Here is a 17,858-nt window from a genome sequence, read left to right as displayed (position 1 = left end):
CCTCCTCCCTGGCAAGTTGAAATTAGCTAGGTAATAGACTGAGGGAGGGCACGCAACTGTGGAAGTGTGGAACATCCAGTCATTCACAGAAAGGTCTTTTTTGTCTTTCTGAACTATGAGAGAGACTGACCTGGGCACCATCAGATTATATCAACCACTTGTGTGGCTGCTTGCTCTGCCGTCCATGGAGAACACCTGTACAGATAAGCAACTTCATTTAACCAGCTATATTAATTGAATACAGTACATGAAGGTAAAGTTATCCTGGAACTTTCTGGATAGCTTTCAAACCTAAAACATAGCCAGTTAAGATTCAGAATTATTCAGCTGTTTTAGTATACCTGAATAACTTTATTCAAGTATATTCTTATCCCACTGAAAATCCCTGATAACATATCCGGCTGACTTTAGCTCAATATGTTATCCGTATTTTTTTTTTTTAATACTGGCCTCTCAGGTCCATATTCAGAAGCATTTAGCCGGATAACTCGGAAGTTATCCAGCTAAATTAATATTTGGAATTTTATCTGGCTAAGTTCTAATCTGATAACATTTTATCTAGCTAAAATTTGGCCAGAAAAGTCTGGGGCTTTCCAGGGGTGAAACTGGGAGGAATTGAGTTAGCTAGATAAGTTATGTGGCTAACTCTGGTCAACAGAATGTGCAGAATAAATTCAATGTCCACACTTTTTTTGTGATGTCATATCTTTCATTTCAAACGGCAACTCCACAGTGTATAAATTACAGCATTAAAAAAGCAGGAGGGTCCCCCGATATGGACCCGTGTTTCGCCGCGAGGCTGCGTCGGGAGGGTAAGGCAGGAAATTTTATGTTGTTCTTAGTACAGTTCAAGCTATGGCGTCACTGGGACTGTGGAGTTGCCGTTTGAAATGAAAGATATGACATCACAAAAAAAGTGTGGACATTGAATTTATTCTGCACATTCTGTTGGTTGCTGTGATTATTTGCGTGCAGTAGTGCTCCTATTTGCAATTTGGGCTAACTCTGGTCAACCCATAGACTGTCCTAAAATTAATCAGATAAACATATCCGGCTAACTGGATATAATGAGTGGCACGACTGCGCCACTAAATATATATATATTAAATAAATATATAAATTAGTTAGAGCAAGATAAATATATTATCTTGCTTTAACTCTCAATTATCTTGCTCTAATTCTCTCCCCAGTTATATAAACCTTGTTGTAATGTAACTTTATGACCTCTTTTGCACTTGTTAATGTTTCGTTTCTGCGTTTCATACCCCCTTGTTATATGTAAACCAGCATGATGTGATTTCTAATCACGAATGCCGGTATAGAAAAACTCTAAATAAATAAATAAATATAGGCTAAGTTTATCTGGCCAATTTGCTGAGCCACACAGCAGCTGAATATTGACCTCCTTTTAAAATTTAAAAACACCTATATTTCAAAGAATGCTTGATAGCTAGTTTTGCATGTTATGAAATATTTCTTCACAACTCACTAAAGATGTAATTGCTTTTATCATGTCTGCTTATTAATATATGTAATTGTTTATTAATAAATAGAATTAATCAAATACTTTTGTATATTATCTGATTTATTTTCATTTTTATTTCTCTTGCATGATTTCTTTTTAGCTTGAAATGGCAATTGAAAACCTACAAAAAAATGAAGGGATTACATCTCATAAAAGCAGTTTGCTGAACAGTCATGTAAGATAAATTGATTTTACACACTCTTCCCTGTTTAACTTTCATTGTTTTCGGTTCAGTGTAATGTGCATATACAATTATGACAGACTGTTTTTTCCCACTGGGTTGGGCTTTGGTTTGGGCAACCTCTTTTCAGGAGAAATGTTTTGCCTTTTAGTATTCTCAGCTGTCTCTGCCACTCCAGTTGCTTCTTAAATAGTGATGCCTTTCTTTCCAGCAGTCTATGCTTCCAAGTTTTCTTTTCTTGTTGAATGTAACTTTGTTCTTCCTGTTCAAACTATTGTTTTGGCTACAGTTCCCCTATTCGATGTAAACCGATCTGATATGGTCTTTCAACCATGAAGGTCGGTATAGAAAAGTGTTAAATAAATAAATAAATGCCTGAGCAGCCAGGAACTCTGTAGCTAGTCCAATGGCTGGAGGGGCAGCTCCTCTAAGACATACCTTCAGCCCTGCAGGTTGGCTAATAGGAGGCACTTTTTTGGTGGCAGTGGTATTCTCTCTCATCCTGAGCATGAGTAGACTCAGACCTGTCAGACGGAAATCATTTTGCAGTGGCTCTCATACCAGCATGTATTATTATAGAAAGAGTGAAAAATTAAAGGTTCTTGAACTTCCATGGCCTGTAGTTTGTGGCATAAGGTAAAAGAAGTGCATGGTACAGAAACTGACCCAGCTCTCTTGGTTTGTTCCTTCATCTCGGTAAAAGCAAAGATAATTTTCAAAGAAGGCAAAGTCTGTGGGTACTTGTTATCCATCGACGTTCCAAAAATTTTCAAAGCTGGATAAGTTATCCAGCTAACTCTGATATTCAGAGTTAGCCAGATAATTTATCCATCTAACTCTAGTCAGCCCGTACGCCTGTCCTAAAGTTAACCCCTTTATCCCAGGACAAGCAGGATGCTAGTCCTCACATATGGGTGATGTCACTGACGGAGCCCTATCACGGAAAACTTTCTGTCAAAGTTTCTAGAAACATTTGCTGGCACACTGAGCCCATGGAGCATGCCCAGCATGCCATGATATTCTCAGCCACAGGGGTCTCCCTTCAGTCTTCGTTTTTCCGCCCTGCTTTTGGCGCGTTTCTCCACGCTGCTTTCACACAATTCTGACTAAAAATCAGATCACAATTCATTTTTTTCTCTCCCACAATCGGGGTTTCCCTTGTTACCACCGGCCGGTGAGTAATTAAATTCCTTTCCGACTCATTTGAGTTTGAAAATTTTTTTGTCAGATATCCATCAACGGCTGTCGAGGTTATCATGGCCACGGGATTTAAAAAATGTTATCATGGCCACGGGATTTAAAAAATGTCCCAAATGTAATCGACATCCACTCAGTCATCCACTTAGTGGCCGGAGACGTCCACTCAGTCGTCTCCGGCCAGAGCTTCAAAAAGGATAATCCTTAAAAAAAAAAAAAAAAAGTCATCTGGAAGTTTCAGGGGACCGTTTATCACCGACCCCATCTGTGGCATCGACTAAATCGGCATCGGAGCATCGGTCAAAACATCGGCATCGACACAGACATCCTTCGATTCCGTTCACCTTCTCTCGAGGTGCCAGACATCGAACCTCCACAGGGCCCTGTTGTAGGACTGATAAAGCCCCCACTGCCACCACGTATAGCTGCTGTGCCTACACCAGCTATTACGGAGGAATTGAGCGGATTTATCCGCCAAGCGGTGCTAGAAGCGCTCCAGGAGCATCGACCATCAATGCTGATGCCCTCGCCGAAGCCGACACCATTGTCGATGCCGGCGCCTCTGCCGATGCCGACACCCGCGCCGATGCCGGTACCATCTCCAAACATAGGACCAGCACAGATACCATTACCTGGGGCTCCAGGACAACTGGAATTCGTACTATTCCAAATGCTGATGAATAGATTCGACGCCCTCGTCTGTGCCATCCCACCGCAGCCTACCCCTGCTAAACCTGCAGGACTAGGAGATGATCCTGGACAGAGACCTGTCGATGATCCTCAACCAGGGCCTTCAGGACTCTTTAGACCACTGATTCCATCACTTCCACCGAGGTCTACTCCTACTTCATCTTCCAGACAAGTGCCATACGACTCATGGGAGGAGAAAAATACTGATGCTTCATGTCTGACCTGTCTCCTCCTGAAGGCAGGACGAAGTCTCCACCAGAAGTCTTGTCCTTCACCAATTTCATAAAAGACATGGCAGACACAATCCCCTTCAACTTAGTGTCTGAGGAAGATACACGACAGCAGATTTTAGAAGTCTTATAATTTGTTGATCCTCCAAAAGAAGTCCTGGCCATTCCTGTCCACGAAGTACTTTTGGCGTTACAACATAGGCTTTGGGAACTTCCATGCTCCGTTCCATCTATTAATAAAAGAGTGGACTCTACATACCTTGTTCAACATGTCTGTTTATCAAAAGTCACAGTTACCGCATCAATCGGTAGTAGTTGAGTCTGCTCAAAAGAAGTCCAAAAGAATACGACCTCATTCCTCCACTCCACCTGGGAAGGATCATAGATTCCTAGACTCTTTAGGGAGAAAGGTATTCCAAGGAGATATGCTCAACTCCAGGATAGCGTCCTATCAACTTTATATGACGCAATACCAAAGGAATCTATGGAAGCAGATGCAGGAACTTTCTAACTCCCTACCTCAATAGTACCAGGATGCAGCTCAGGTCATTATACATAAAGGACTTGAAGCTGGAAAGCATAAAGTCCGGGCTGCCTACGATAACTGAAACATCTTCAAGGGTGGCAGCCTCAGGAATCAGTGCACGTCGCTGGGCCTGGCTAAAAGCCTCTGACCTCAGGCCTGAGGTACAAGAGATGCTGGTGGATTTGCCCTGTGTAGGTGACAACCTTTTTGGGTCGAAAGTCCAGGACGCAGTGGCCCAACAAAAAGAACACACAGAGATATTGCACCAACTGTCATCAGTTCCGCAAGACTCTTCCTCATCAATGTCTCACTGTCCACCAAGGAAAGAAACCAGAAAACCTTTCTACAGGCAGAGACGATATTATCATCCACCGGCATCCAGGGGTAGATCTTCTTGTCCACAACAAAGATCTCAGCCCAGACAGCCTAGAGCCACTAGGCCTCAACCGCCACCGCAGACTGGACCGGCTGCAGGCTTTTGAGGCCACCATCAGAGAGCAAAACCATCTCCACAATCCCAAACCAAACATAGAAACATAGAAATGACGGCAGAAGAAGACCAAACGGCCCATCCAGTCTGCCCAGCAAGCTTCACACATTTTTTCTCTCATACTTATCTGTTTCTTTTAGCTCTTGGTTCTATTTCCCTTCCTCCCCCACCATTAATATAGAGAGCAGTGATGGAGCTGCATCCAAGTGAAATATCAAGCTTGATTAGTTAGGGGGTAGTAGGGGTAGTAACCGCCGCAATAAGCAAGCTACACCCATGCTTATTTGTTTTAACCCAGACTATGTTATACAGCCCTTATTGGTTGTTTTTCTTCTCCCCTGCCAGTTGAAGCAGAGAGCTATGCTGGATATGCATCTAAAGTGAAGTATCAGGCACATTTGGTTTGGGGTAGTAACCGCCGTAACAAGCCAGCTACTCCCCGCTTTGTGAGTGTGAATCCTTTTTTCTTCTCCCCTGCCGTTGAAGCTATGCTGGGTATGCGTGAAGTATCAGTTTTTCTTTTCCCCTGCCGTTGGAGCAGAGAGCTATGCTGGATGTGCATCGAAAGTGAAGTATCAGGCACATTTGGTTTGGGGTAGTAACCGCCGTAACAAGCCAGCTACTCCCAGCTTTGTGAGTGCAAATCCTTTTTTCCACATTTCCTCTTGCTGTTGAAGCTTAGAGTGATGTTGGAGTCACAGTAACCATGTGTATGTTTATTGAATAAGGGTATTGTGTCCAGGCAGTAGCCATCATTCTGGCGAGTCACCCACTCTTCATTGGCGGCCTCTTGACTTTATGGATCCACAGTGTTTATCCCACGCACCTTTGAAGTCCTTCACAGTTCTGGTCTTCACCACTTCCTCCGGAAGGGCATTCCAGGCATCCACCACCCTCTCCGTGAAGAAATACTTCCTGACATTGGTTCTGAATCTTCCTCCCTGGAGCTTCAAATCGTGACCCCTGGTTCTGCTGATTTTTTTCTTATGGTAAAGGTTTGTCGTTGCCTTTGGATCATTAAAACCTTTCAAGTATCTGAAAGTCTGTATCATATCTCCTCTGCTCCTCCTTTCCTCCAGGGTGTACATATTTAGATTCTTCAATCTCTCCTCGTACGTCATCCGATGAAGATCCTCCACCTTCCTGGTCGCCCTTCTCTGTACCGCTTCCATCTTGTCTTTGTCTTTTTGTAGATACGGTCTCCAGAACTGAACACAGTACTCCAGGTGAGGCCTCACCAAGGACCTGTACAAGGGAATAATCACTTCCCTTTTCTTACTCGATATTCCTCTCTCTATGCAGCCCAGCATTCTTCTGGCTTTTGCTATCGCCTTGTCGCATTGTTTCGCAGACTTCATATCATTAGACACTATCACCCCAAGGTCCCTCTCCTGCTCCGTGCACATCAGCCTTTCCCCCCCATCGAATACAGTTCATTCGGATTTCCACTCCCCATATGCATGACTTTGCACTTCTTGGCATTGAATCTCAGCTGCCATATCTTCGACCACTCTTCCAGTTTCCTTAGATCCCGTCTCATTCTCTCCACTCCTTCCGGTGTGTCCACTCTGTTGCAGATCTTAGTGTCATCCGCAAAAAGACAAACCTTACCTTCTATCCCGTCCGCAATGTCGCTCACAAAGATATTGAACAGGACCGGTCCCAATACCGATCCTTGCGGTACACCACTTAAAACCGCTCTCTCTTCAGAGAAGGTTCCATTTACCATCACACATTGTCTTCTGTCCGTCAACCAATTTGCAATCCAGGTCACCACCTCGGCACTCACTCCCAAGCTTCTCGTTTTATTGACCAGTCTCCTGTGCGGAACCGTATCAAAAGCTTTGCTGAAATCCAAGTATATGATATCGAGTGCTCTTCCTCGATCCAATTCCTTGGTTACCCAGTCAAAAAAGTCAATCAGATTTGTTTGACAGGATCTTCCCCTGGTGAATCCATGTTGCCTCTGGTCCATCAATTCTCCAGACTGTAGATAGTTCACTATTCTCTCTTTCAGCAGTGACTCCATTACTTTTCCCACCACCGAAGTGAGGCTAACCGGTCTGTAGTTGCCAGCCTCCTCCCTGTTCCCACTCTTGTGAAGCGGGACCACCACCGCTCTTCTCCAATCACTCGGCACCACTCCCGTTTCAAGGGATCTATTGAACAGGTCACACAGCGGACCCGCCAGAACATGTCTGAGCTCCCTCAATATCCTTGGATGAATCCCATCAGGCCCCATGGCTTTGTCCACTTTAAGGTTCTTTAGCTCTTCCCACACATTTTCTACTGTAAAAGGATTTTCATCTATTCCATTTCCTTCCAGTTTCTTGCCAGTAGGAGGCAGAGTTTCCTCCTTCTACAACCATTGGTTGCAGATAACAGACCAATGGGTACTCAATAATATCACGAGGTTACCAACTCAATTTCCTCTCAACTCCAAGAGACTCTCCTCCAAAACCTCTTTCGTTAAACGAAAATCACATAATTCATCTACAAGCAGAATTATCCACCCTTCTGAGAGCCAGAGCTGTAGAACCGGTGCCCCGGACTCAGCAGGGCAGAGGATTCTACTCCCGTTATTTCCTCATTCCAAAGAAAACCGGAGGCCTACGTCCCATCCTAGACCTCAGAAATCTCAACAAATTTCTAAAGAAAAATAGTTCAGGATGGTTTCTCTAGGCACCCTGCTTCACCTTCTTCAAACAGGAGATTGGCTTTGTTCTCTGGATCTACAAGGTGCTTACGCTCACATTCCAATATTCCCTCCTCATCGCAAGTATCTGTGTTTCCTGGTGGGTCAACAACGTTTCCAGTACAGAGTACTACATTTCGGACTTGCCTCAGCTCCCAGAGTGTTCACGAAATACCTGGCAGTAGTAGCAGCACACTTTCACAAGGAAAGTGTACACGTTTTTCTCACAGGACAAGCAGGATGGTAGTCCTCACAAATGGGTGACATCGAGGATGGAGCCCTGTACGGAAAACTTTTCTGTCAAAGTTTCAACAAGCTTTGACTGACACTGGCACACTGGGTGCACTGAGCATGCCCAGCCTGCAATTATCCCTGTGAGCCACAGGTGTCTCCCTCAGTCTTCTTTTTTCCGCTCTGCAGTCAGCAAAGCGGTTGGAGCTCTGTGAGGATTTTTTAACTAATTACCTCATGGAAACACTTAACTTTTCACTTCAAAAAACACTTTTCCCTGCACAGGTCTCCCTCCGCGTACGTTTTTACGACGCTCGGTGAGTACTAATTCTTATTTTTCGGTCGGTTTCTGTCACTATCTTAAGGCTGTTAACTGACTGAAGCCTTCCCTTCCCCCATTTTTCAGTTAGCTTTAAACAGCTTGCGAGTATCTCTGTGACACTCTGCTTGCTTATGCTAGTGGGGTAGGGATTTTTTCCTTAACTTTAGGACCTCTGTAGTTTCAAGTCCTTCGTTCCCTGGTACCCTCACGCAGTCGATACCCTATCGCTACACCGGGACCCTCCTAAACCGCCCTGGGCTTTTATATGTCATCAGCGCCCCTCCCCCCACGGTGCCCTGATGCCTTTATCCATGTTTTTTGCTTTTCAGTGCTACCAGGCTTTTTCCTCCTACGCACTGTTTTTTTTTTTTTTTGTTTTTTTTTTTTTTTTCCTTGGGCTTCCTCGGTGCCGTCCCTACCCGGATGCATGCCATTGACGCACACGCTGTTAGTCACTGCCATGCATACTCGGGTCGCCGCCACCGCTGCCCGAGACACTTTTTAACGATCCCAGGGTCACTTCATCGATGCCACCCCCCCTTTTGGGGATGCCATCGATGCCCCATCCTCCCCACCGATGTCCAGCCCTTTTCCATCGGTGGGCATCGGTGCCACATCGATTCGTCGGTGGGCATCGATGCCGGATGGTCCCCATCGGTGGACATCGGTGCCGGATGGTCCCCATCGATGGACATCGGTGCCGGATGGCTTGTCCGTCGATGGCATTGGTGCCGGATGGCCGTCCGTCGATGGCATCGGTGCCAGGTCCTTTTGCATCGATGGACACTGATGCCCAGGTGTTTCATCCATGGGCATCTATGTTAGAATGCATCCATCGAGGGCAGTCGATGCCAGGCTGCTCCCATCGGTGAAATTCGATGCTCAGGTGGGTCCCATCGGTGGGTATCCATGCCGGCTCGATTCCGTGGATGGGCGTTGATGCCAATGCCAGCCTTATGGCTGGCATCGATGCCCATGCCGATTCCAGGACTGGCGTTGATGCCGGGATGGAATTCATCGACTGGGAGATCCATGCCATCGATTCCATACGTGTCCATATCGATGCCACCGACACACGTGTCTGGGGCACCGATGCCATGTACACTTGGAAATCTGAGTCTGTCCAAATCGATACCGTCAACGTCTGTGGCCCTATAGTTGATGCCCGTGGCCATGCCACAAACGGCATAAATGCCCGCCTCCATGCATCGATGCCCTCGACACCTCCGTTTTCCTTCGGTGTCCTTGACGCCCTATTGATTCGACTTCGACTCAGTCGATGCCGGTATCTTTTTCAATAACGGCAATGTTTTTCGATTATTCGATTCCACATCGTTTCAAAGATACCTATGCCACTGCTGTCAGTGCCCGTCACTGTCATCATTCTCCTGGCCAGTCATCGACGATTTTTCATACCCATTTTGATGATATCCTCGAAGCCCCTTAGGTTGCCTTCAATATCGTCAATACCGACATAGCACCGCCACATAATACCCTCGCCTCCTCACATTGCTCCACGCTTTGGGTTCTTTTTAAGCCCCGTATTAGCTTAAGACACTCCATTGTGTCAGGAGCAGAGCAGGCGTGCTGACAGTTCGTCATCGATCGCCTTCCAGGACGACGAGGGCTTCCATCTCGGCGCTGGGGAAAGACCGGGCCGAGCACCGTGGCACCCATCATCGCCGACATCGTGATCGTCCGCCGCTGACGCCATCCAGCACATCGGTGCCATCCTTCTCCAGGCTGGACAACGCTCGGGCAGAGCGACATCACCACTGCCATCAGCACTGTTCCTACAGTTTTGGCAGTCCTTGGTGATCCAGAACTTCCGGATCCAGGTCCGACAGCTTCTGCATTGGCGTCACGACACATCGAGCCGCTGGGACGAGGGAGGGAACATGAGTTCCGTTAGGGCTCCTCTGTTCCTGGCGTGCCCCACCGTCAAGTGGTGTGGGACTATGGCCATCTGTTACACTTAGCAGTCTAAACGCCACTCACGCCTGGCCTGTCTCCTCTGTACCTGTGCCACCATACCGGGTTTCAGAGCGAGATGGACGTTTACGTCCCCGGCCTTACCCTCGAGGACTCCGGAGACCGTCGGGGTCAACAATCTTCACCGGCTCGTCTTGCGGCGATCCACGTCGGATGGTAAGTACCCGCTTCGGCGGCATTCCCATAGAGTTGTGTTCTCCCATTCGAACCGTGGTTCGAAAAGTTCTGGGTCATGTGCCTTTTAGAACTGTATTAGTGTCACATATCACTATGTTAGCTATGTTAGCCACAATATCAGGAGAACCCCTCTATCTTCTTGGGATTGCAGCAGGGCTTCTTCTCTTGTCAGTAACAAGTCCCTGTGCCGACCAATGCTCTGACTCTTGGTTCCCTCCCAACCAAGGTCCAGCTGCATTGGCTGATCTGCTAAACATGAGATTCAGCAACCATTGCCCCATGTACAAGTCCACCTTGAGGCCTGGCCACAGGTCTCAGTGTCTCCTTGTACAGCATACAGAAATGCGGGTACCACTTACCGCTCACACACCTGCAGGAGCCTACATGATATCCTCCATTGGGACACCTCCTGGTCTCCCATCTGGTCAGATATCAGAGCGGCCACCCCACCTTGTACCAAAGTCCCGGTACACTCCCCCAGGCGCTACGAAGTGCAGAGGGGAGAAGGGAGGGGGGTTGGGGAGTTTTAATTGCACTATTCTTTCTTTTAACAGAAAATAGTTACTCTCCGCACATCCTGGACCTAAGAAAATCCAACTTTCTTTAGACGTCACAGGTACAATGGTATCTTTGGTTACCATCACTCCATACTGCAGTAAGTACATTATTTTAATGTTTCTATGTGCTTTATGGTGAGTCAACATTACAACCCCAAGCTCTGCCGCCGGCACCAGCTTCGGTAAGTGAACTGTCTCTTGCATCACTGTTGGTGAATGCTGTTTTCTCTGCGGAGTGTAACATCATTCACTTTCCTTTCAGTACATGCAAGGAGCTCTCACTTTTTTCAGGACTCACTATACATTTACTAACTGGGATTACTGTCACTGCCATAAATCCCTTCTGTAACACTTCTGGACACCACAGTCTTAAGACCCTCTTGTCCAGCATGCGCACAGACATTCTGATACATTGTTATATGTCCCTGCGCATATTTTCCATAACCTCAACCTTTCAACTTTTCATGGTTGGGCTATGGGGTTTCTTCCCACTATGCATTTTTCTCATAATTCAAAACTGCTATGGGTTATATTCAGTGACATTCTATACTCAATGGACCTAAGTGGTTTCATTGCTTTCGTCCCTGATTCTTATCCCAGTTCGAACTAGGACCTAGTCTCCTTCGACTCATGCTCGCAATTCCTTAGGGTTATAAAGTTTCTCCTGAAAGCTGTCAACCCATTATGCATCTATTGCACTCCAGCATAGTTTCTCATAAACTTCCTGGACGTTGCACCCATGAGTTATGCCCTTATGCCTTCCAATACTGCTTTTGCAACAATTCTTTGTGCATACAGACAGACAGCATAGGGACAATGTGCTTTCCAACTCATAAGCACGCACAACCTCTTAGCTGCTCTGCTAGACAGCTGCGCAGCTCTACCCTTGGCCCTTGTTCACTTCATGCGTCTTTGGGCCACATATCTAAGAGATTTAATGAACGCTCTATCTGACCTTCTCCACGTAGGTTCTATCCTCTTGAATGGTCTCAATTACATGTGTACAGGGCAAATCTTTTAACGCTGAGTTTAACTAAACTTTCCTCTGCGTCTGCATCATTCCATACGATGCACAGGTTCTGCTCCCTACACATGTTTCCTATGCGTTCCCTTAGATGCCTTTTCTTCCATCAAAGGCCTCTTCAATATATCTCTTCTGCTGCCTCTCGTAGCCAGCATTCTTCTAATGTTGAACTGGGATGGGGTTCAGTATTCTTTTCCCCACTCCCTGACTGAGATCAGTATGCTTCCCATACTTCTCAATCCATCATATCAGTAACCTTTTATTCCCTCACCAGTCAGTCCCAAATCATAGACTTACTGATGTTCTTAGGTTCTGGTAGCGTCACAAAACCTTCTAAACATAAATCTTGCCGTTTAATATGGCAGGCTTTACCTCCTGACGCTAAAAAAAAAAAAAAAAAAAAAAAAAAAAAAGAGGTATTACCCCTTTTACTTTTCCACCATTTTTTCTTACTCCCTCGGATTCTGTTCTCCAGACATCCTCCACATAGATACACCTTTCTCTTAGGAGGTGTATCGTTTTGGGAGTTGGGTTCCCGTTTTCGGTAATCCTCTCTGAGTCGGCTTACCATGGATTATCCACTGATCAAGCCGCCTCTATTTCTCTAATCACGGAATGAACATATATATTCTCCTTATAAGTCTCATACATTCTACGTTTGAGCCTTTCCATTCCTCTCTTCCACAGTTTGGCAAGGGAACTTCTTTCCCTCTTAATGTCATTCCTGCCAGCAGGGTCCGTGAGTTATGCACTCTTTCCATACTCACCTGACTCCGTTCCTCTGCCACTGAGTAGTTCTACGCATTCAACTTTCTATCCTTTTCAGGTAGATGTTGTATCTCCTTTCCTCAGGAAATACTCTATTAATTTTTCCTAACCTCTCTCTCTCGCCCTAGGGAGAGAGTGGGTTTTCCACATTCCTGGACAGTAATGCTGCGCTTACATTCTATCTACATTGCACTGCATTCCATGTGAATTCCACTTGACTCTTTCCTTCATGCAAGGGTCAAGCTGCTACTTCCAGTGGCCACACAGACCTAATCCTTCTGATTAAGTGGTCTATATTTCCTTTCCTACCAACAAGCAGACATTTCACTACAACACTGTGGGTATCCACATACTGTTGTGTCCGTCTTAGCCTTAACAGCTTCCCTTTGGTTACTGCTGCTTGTACTTTTTTATCAGGTTGCAGCCTGGAGTCCTCTCCATACCTTCGCAGCCTATTATTGCTTACATTTGACTAGCCGGCATGCTCCATGTTTGGCCAGTCCGCCTACTCTTACTTTTTTCAATTCACTACCCAACATCCTTCCACGAACCCATTATGGTCTTGCGGATGCCCTCCGTTCCCATTTCCACCTCAGTTGTTACGCCTTTGCGCATCTGCGGTGTATCTGGTGCATTCCCGGGCATCCTCAGCTCGGTACTCACCCATTTGTGAGGACTACCATCCTGCTTGTCCTGTGAGAAAGCAAATGTTGCTTACCTGATGTAACAGGTGTTCTCACAGGACAGCAGGATGTTAGTCCTCACGAAACCCGCCCGCCACCCCGCGGAGTTGGGTCTGTATACTTTTATTTTAGTTTCGCTTGCGCTTTTTAGCTATAAGACGAGACTGAGGGAGACACCTGTGGCTCACAGGGATAATTGCAGGCTGGGCATGCTCAGTGCACCCAGTGTGCCAGTGTCAGTCAAAGCTTGTTGAAACTTTGACAGAAAAGTTTTCCGTACAGGGCTCCATCCTCGATGTCACCCATTTGTGAGGACTAACATCCTGCTGTCCTGTGAGAACACCTGTTACATCAGGTAAGCAACATTTGCTTTCCCTATCTGGACGACTGGCTCATCAGAAGTCAATCTCAACAAGGAGCTCTGACTTTTCTCAGCCAAACAATTACTCTGTTTCACTCGATGGGGTTTCTCATCAATTACCAAAAGTCCCATCTCATCCCGTCTCACCTGCTTCAATTCATCGGAGCAGAATTGAACACCATCCTTTCAAGAGCTTTTCTACCCAAGGATTGGGCAGACACTCTCTCCCTATTGGCAAACTCGCTACACTCGCAGAAACAAGCAACAGCTCATCAGTTTCTAACTTTACTGGGCCACATGGCCTCCACAGTTCATGTCACTCCTATGGCAAGATTAGCCATGAGAATAACCCAATGGACATTAAGGTCACAATGGATCCAAGCCATTCAACCACTGTCTTCTCCAATTCAAGTAACCCACCAACTACGTTCTTCTCTCCTATGGTGGATCAACAGAGACAACTTGCGCAAGGGCCTACCCTTCCAACAACCAGTCCCACAGATAACTTTAACTACAGATGCATCCATCTTAGGTTGGGGAGCTCACATAGACAATCTCCAAACCCAGGGTACTTGGACAAAACTCGAAGCAACATTTCAAATCAATTTCCTGGAACTTTGAGCTATACGTTATGCTGTGCATGCGTTCAAGGACTGCCTTTCACACAAGACTGTTCTGATTCAAATGGACAATACAGTAGCCATGTGGTACCTGAACAAACAGGGAGGTACGGGCTCATATCTCTTTTGTCAAGAAGCCGCACAAATTTGGGACTGGGCCCTGACACATTTCATATTTCTCCGGGTCACTTATCTAGCTGGCATCCACAACGTAGTTGCAGATCGACTCAGTCATCAGTTCCAACCTCACGAGTGGTCCCTGGATCCCTTGGTAGCGACCAGGATATTCCAATGTTGGGGAAAACCAACAATAGACCTCTTTGCATCACACCTGAATCACAAAGTGGACAGGTTCTGCGCTCTGCACAGGCAGAAACACCAGCCAGCCTAGGACGCCTTTGCTCGCCCTTGGAACTCAGGCCTTCTATATGCGTATCCTCTGATACCGCATATAACCAAAACTCTAGTGAAGCTACAACAGGACAAGGGGTCCATGATACTCATAGCCCCGTATTGCCCTCGACAAGTATGGCTTCCCATACTCCTAGACCTCTCGATCAGAGAACCAATTCGCCTGGGTGTAGCTCCCAATCTTATAACTCAGGATCAGGGCAGGTTGCGCCATCCCAACCTTCAATCCCTATCCCTGACAGCATGGATGTTGAAAGCTTGATCTTACAACTACTCAATTTTTCAACTAATGTCTCTCAAGTGCTTATAGCTTCACGTAAACCTTCCACTCGAAAGAACTATTCTTCAAAATGGAAAAGATCTACTTTGTGGTGCACACAAAAGGGCATTGACCCTTTCTCCTGCCCCACACCTTCTCTGCTAGACTACTTATGCCATCTTTCTGTCTCTGGTCTCCAGACCTCATCTGTAAGAGTACACTTAAGTGCAATCTTGGCTTACCATAACAAAATGGGAGATGCACCAATATCCATACAACCTCTTGTCAGTAGGTTTATGAAAGGTTTAACTCACCTTAAACCACCAATTCGGCCACCTGTCACAGAATGGGACCTGAATCTGGTCTTAACAAGGCTCATGCATTCTTCCTTTGAACCCATGAATTCCTGTGATGTTAAATTTCTCACATGGAAGACTATCTTCCTCATAGCCATTACATCGGCTAGAAGAGTTAGTGAGTTACAAGCACTTGTCACATACTCACCCTATACAAAATTCCTACATGACAGAGTGGTTCTCCGTACACATCCAAAATTCCTCCCCAAGGTAGTTACGGAATTCCACTTGAAACAATCCATAGTTTTGCCCACATTCTTCCCCAGACCTCACTCTCTCCAAGGTGAAAGGGCCTTACATACTTTGGACTGTAAACGTGCACTAGCATAATACTTAGACCACACTGCAGTCCACAGGAAATCCACTCAACTCTTTGTATCTTTTGATCCAAACAAACTGGGTAATCCAGTGGGAAAACACACTCTCTCCAACTGGCTAGCAGATTGCATAGAATTCTGTTATGAAAAGCAAGCCTTCCTCTCCAAGGGCGAGTAAAGGCGCATTCAGTAAGGGCAATGTCAATCAGTAGCACACTATCGTTCAGTGCTAATCCTTGACATATGCAAAGCGGCAACATGGAGTTCTATTCACACCTTTGCAGCTCATTACTGTTTGGACAAAGAAGGACAACAAGATTCAGTCTACGGACAATCTGTCTTAAAGAATTTGTTTCCAGTATAATCGCAACTCCTTCTGCATCCAACTTGCTGTGATTTTTGGCTGCCTCATTTCTACCAACAATATTTCAATGTTGCTTCTCTACAAAATGATTCATCCTATAGCTTGCTAATCACCCTTATGTGAGGACTAGCATCCTGCATGCCCTGGGATAAAGCAAAATTGCTTACTTTGTAATAGGTGTTATCCCAGGACAGCAGGATGTAGTCCTCACGAAACCCTCCCTTCACCCCTCGGAGTTGGGTACGATACATTTTATTTTATTTTTTGCTAAAGCTTATTGCTAATTACGAGACTGAAGGGAGACCCCTGTGGCTGAGAATATCATGGCGTGCTGGGCATGCTCAGTGGGCTCAGTGTGCCAGTCAAAAGTTTCTAGAAACTTTGACAGAAAGCTTTCTGTGATAGGGCTCAGTCAGTGACGTCACCCATATGTGAGGACTACATCCTGCTGTCCTGAGATAACACCTATTACATGGTAAGCAATTTTTCTGAATATATCTAGATTGAGTTAGCCAGATAAGTTTATCTGGCTAAAAAGCTGAGTCATACAGCGACGGAATATGTACTTCACATTTTGTATACAAAGACCAGCACATTTTCTAATGAGCCATTTATATGTATAATACTGCATTTTAGGTGTGTAAATGGCTTTGCAGATGTGGCCCTATAATAGTTTTGTGTTGATAGATTGCCAGTGATATATCAAAAGAAGGTTTAGATCTCGAAAACCTAGGTGTTAAAAATTGCATATTGACTTTAAAAAAACAAAATCTGGCGGTAAGTGTGGGCAGGGAGGCGAAGCTGGGGACGGCCCTGGGAAAGCCGGCAGCCATCGCACCACTGTGCTGCTATGGCTGCCGGCTTTCGCACCGAATAACTACACCATAAAATGTGTAGTTATTCGGTGCGAAACTGGCGGCGATAAGGGTCCTTACCTTTCACCGCCAGAGGTGTCTCCGCAGAGTCGGCCCCAGTGCCGCCCCAACTCTTCCTCTTCCGGGGCCGACTCCGCCCCATTTAGTGATCGCACGCGAAATATCCCTTTCCCTGTACGTACCCGGATCAGTCCAGACAGTGGGTTGAGCCTCCTTTCCAGCAGGTGGAGACAGACTAAAACTTGAAGGATGCCCTATATCAGGACAGAGCCTATCCTCTAACCCTTCAGTTTTCTTCTGTCTCCAGCAGGTGTAGCATTTCCCCTTCGGTTCTCTGCTGTAGGCTAGTCAGCCTTTTCTTCTGTCTTCTTTTAGGCTCAAGCAAGTACTTCTTGTAGTTCTCTTTTGTAAAAAAAAAAAAAATGTAGTGATTTTTCTTTTTTCTGTGTGAGAAGACGGCTCAGTCTCCCAGCTCTTGCCGGGCTCAGGGGGGCTTTGCCCCTTTTGCGCTGCATAGCCTGAGTCCATGTCTGCTTCCAGGTGTGGGGACCGAGTCTCTCGGGGTCTCGTCTCCCCCCCTCTGGCTGCCGAGATGGTTTAGAAACCCGACTGCTGCGCTCAGTTATAAAAATAAGCTGAATAAATGGAAGAGGAATTCTCAGCTTTTATTCTAAGTTGCAGGTATTCCCCTACCTCCAACTATATTGCAGCAGTAGACCCATATATATTTTTTCTTTTACCTTTTCTTTTTTCTTCTTTGGGTCTCAGGAGGCATTGAACCGGCAGCCAGACAGGCAGGAGTCAGCAGGTTTCCCCCCCTGCTTCACTCCTGGCCTCCAAGCTGCCAATCAAATTTTTTCTCTGCAGCTTTTTTCTCTTCAGAGCGGCTCTCTCTTGCCGCGGCAGGCAGCCTGATTCTTCTCTGCAGCCCCGCTTCGAGTTTTTTTCGAAGGGGCTTTTTCAATGCCTCCCTGCCGGATGGGGAAGGTCCCTCCTTGGCAGGGACG

At 46.1% G+C, this 17,858-nt stretch overlaps 1 protein-coding gene across 5 annotated transcripts in view; it reads left to right on the top strand.

Moving 5' to 3' along the window:
• RFX2 (regulatory factor X2) overlaps positions 1 to 17,858 on the top strand; it is a 705,663-nt gene that overhangs the window by 283,879 nt on the left and 403,926 nt on the right. For all 5 annotated transcript variants that reach the window (XM_029610912.1, XM_029610911.1, XM_029610910.1 and 2 more), the window contains one exon: positions 1,626 to 1,700. In XM_029610912.1, the coding sequence (XP_029466772.1) occupies positions 1,626 to 1,700 (75 nt within the window). The remainder of the gene's footprint in view (positions 1 to 1,625; positions 1,701 to 17,858) is intronic.

This window comes from Rhinatrema bivittatum, chromosome 8, assembly GCF_901001135.1.
Source record: "Rhinatrema bivittatum chromosome 8, aRhiBiv1.1, whole genome shotgun sequence".
In the NCBI taxonomy this organism is placed as follows: Eukaryota; Metazoa; Chordata; class Amphibia; order Gymnophiona; family Rhinatrematidae; genus Rhinatrema; species Rhinatrema bivittatum.
This window is presented reverse-complemented; position numbering and strand designations above follow the sequence as displayed.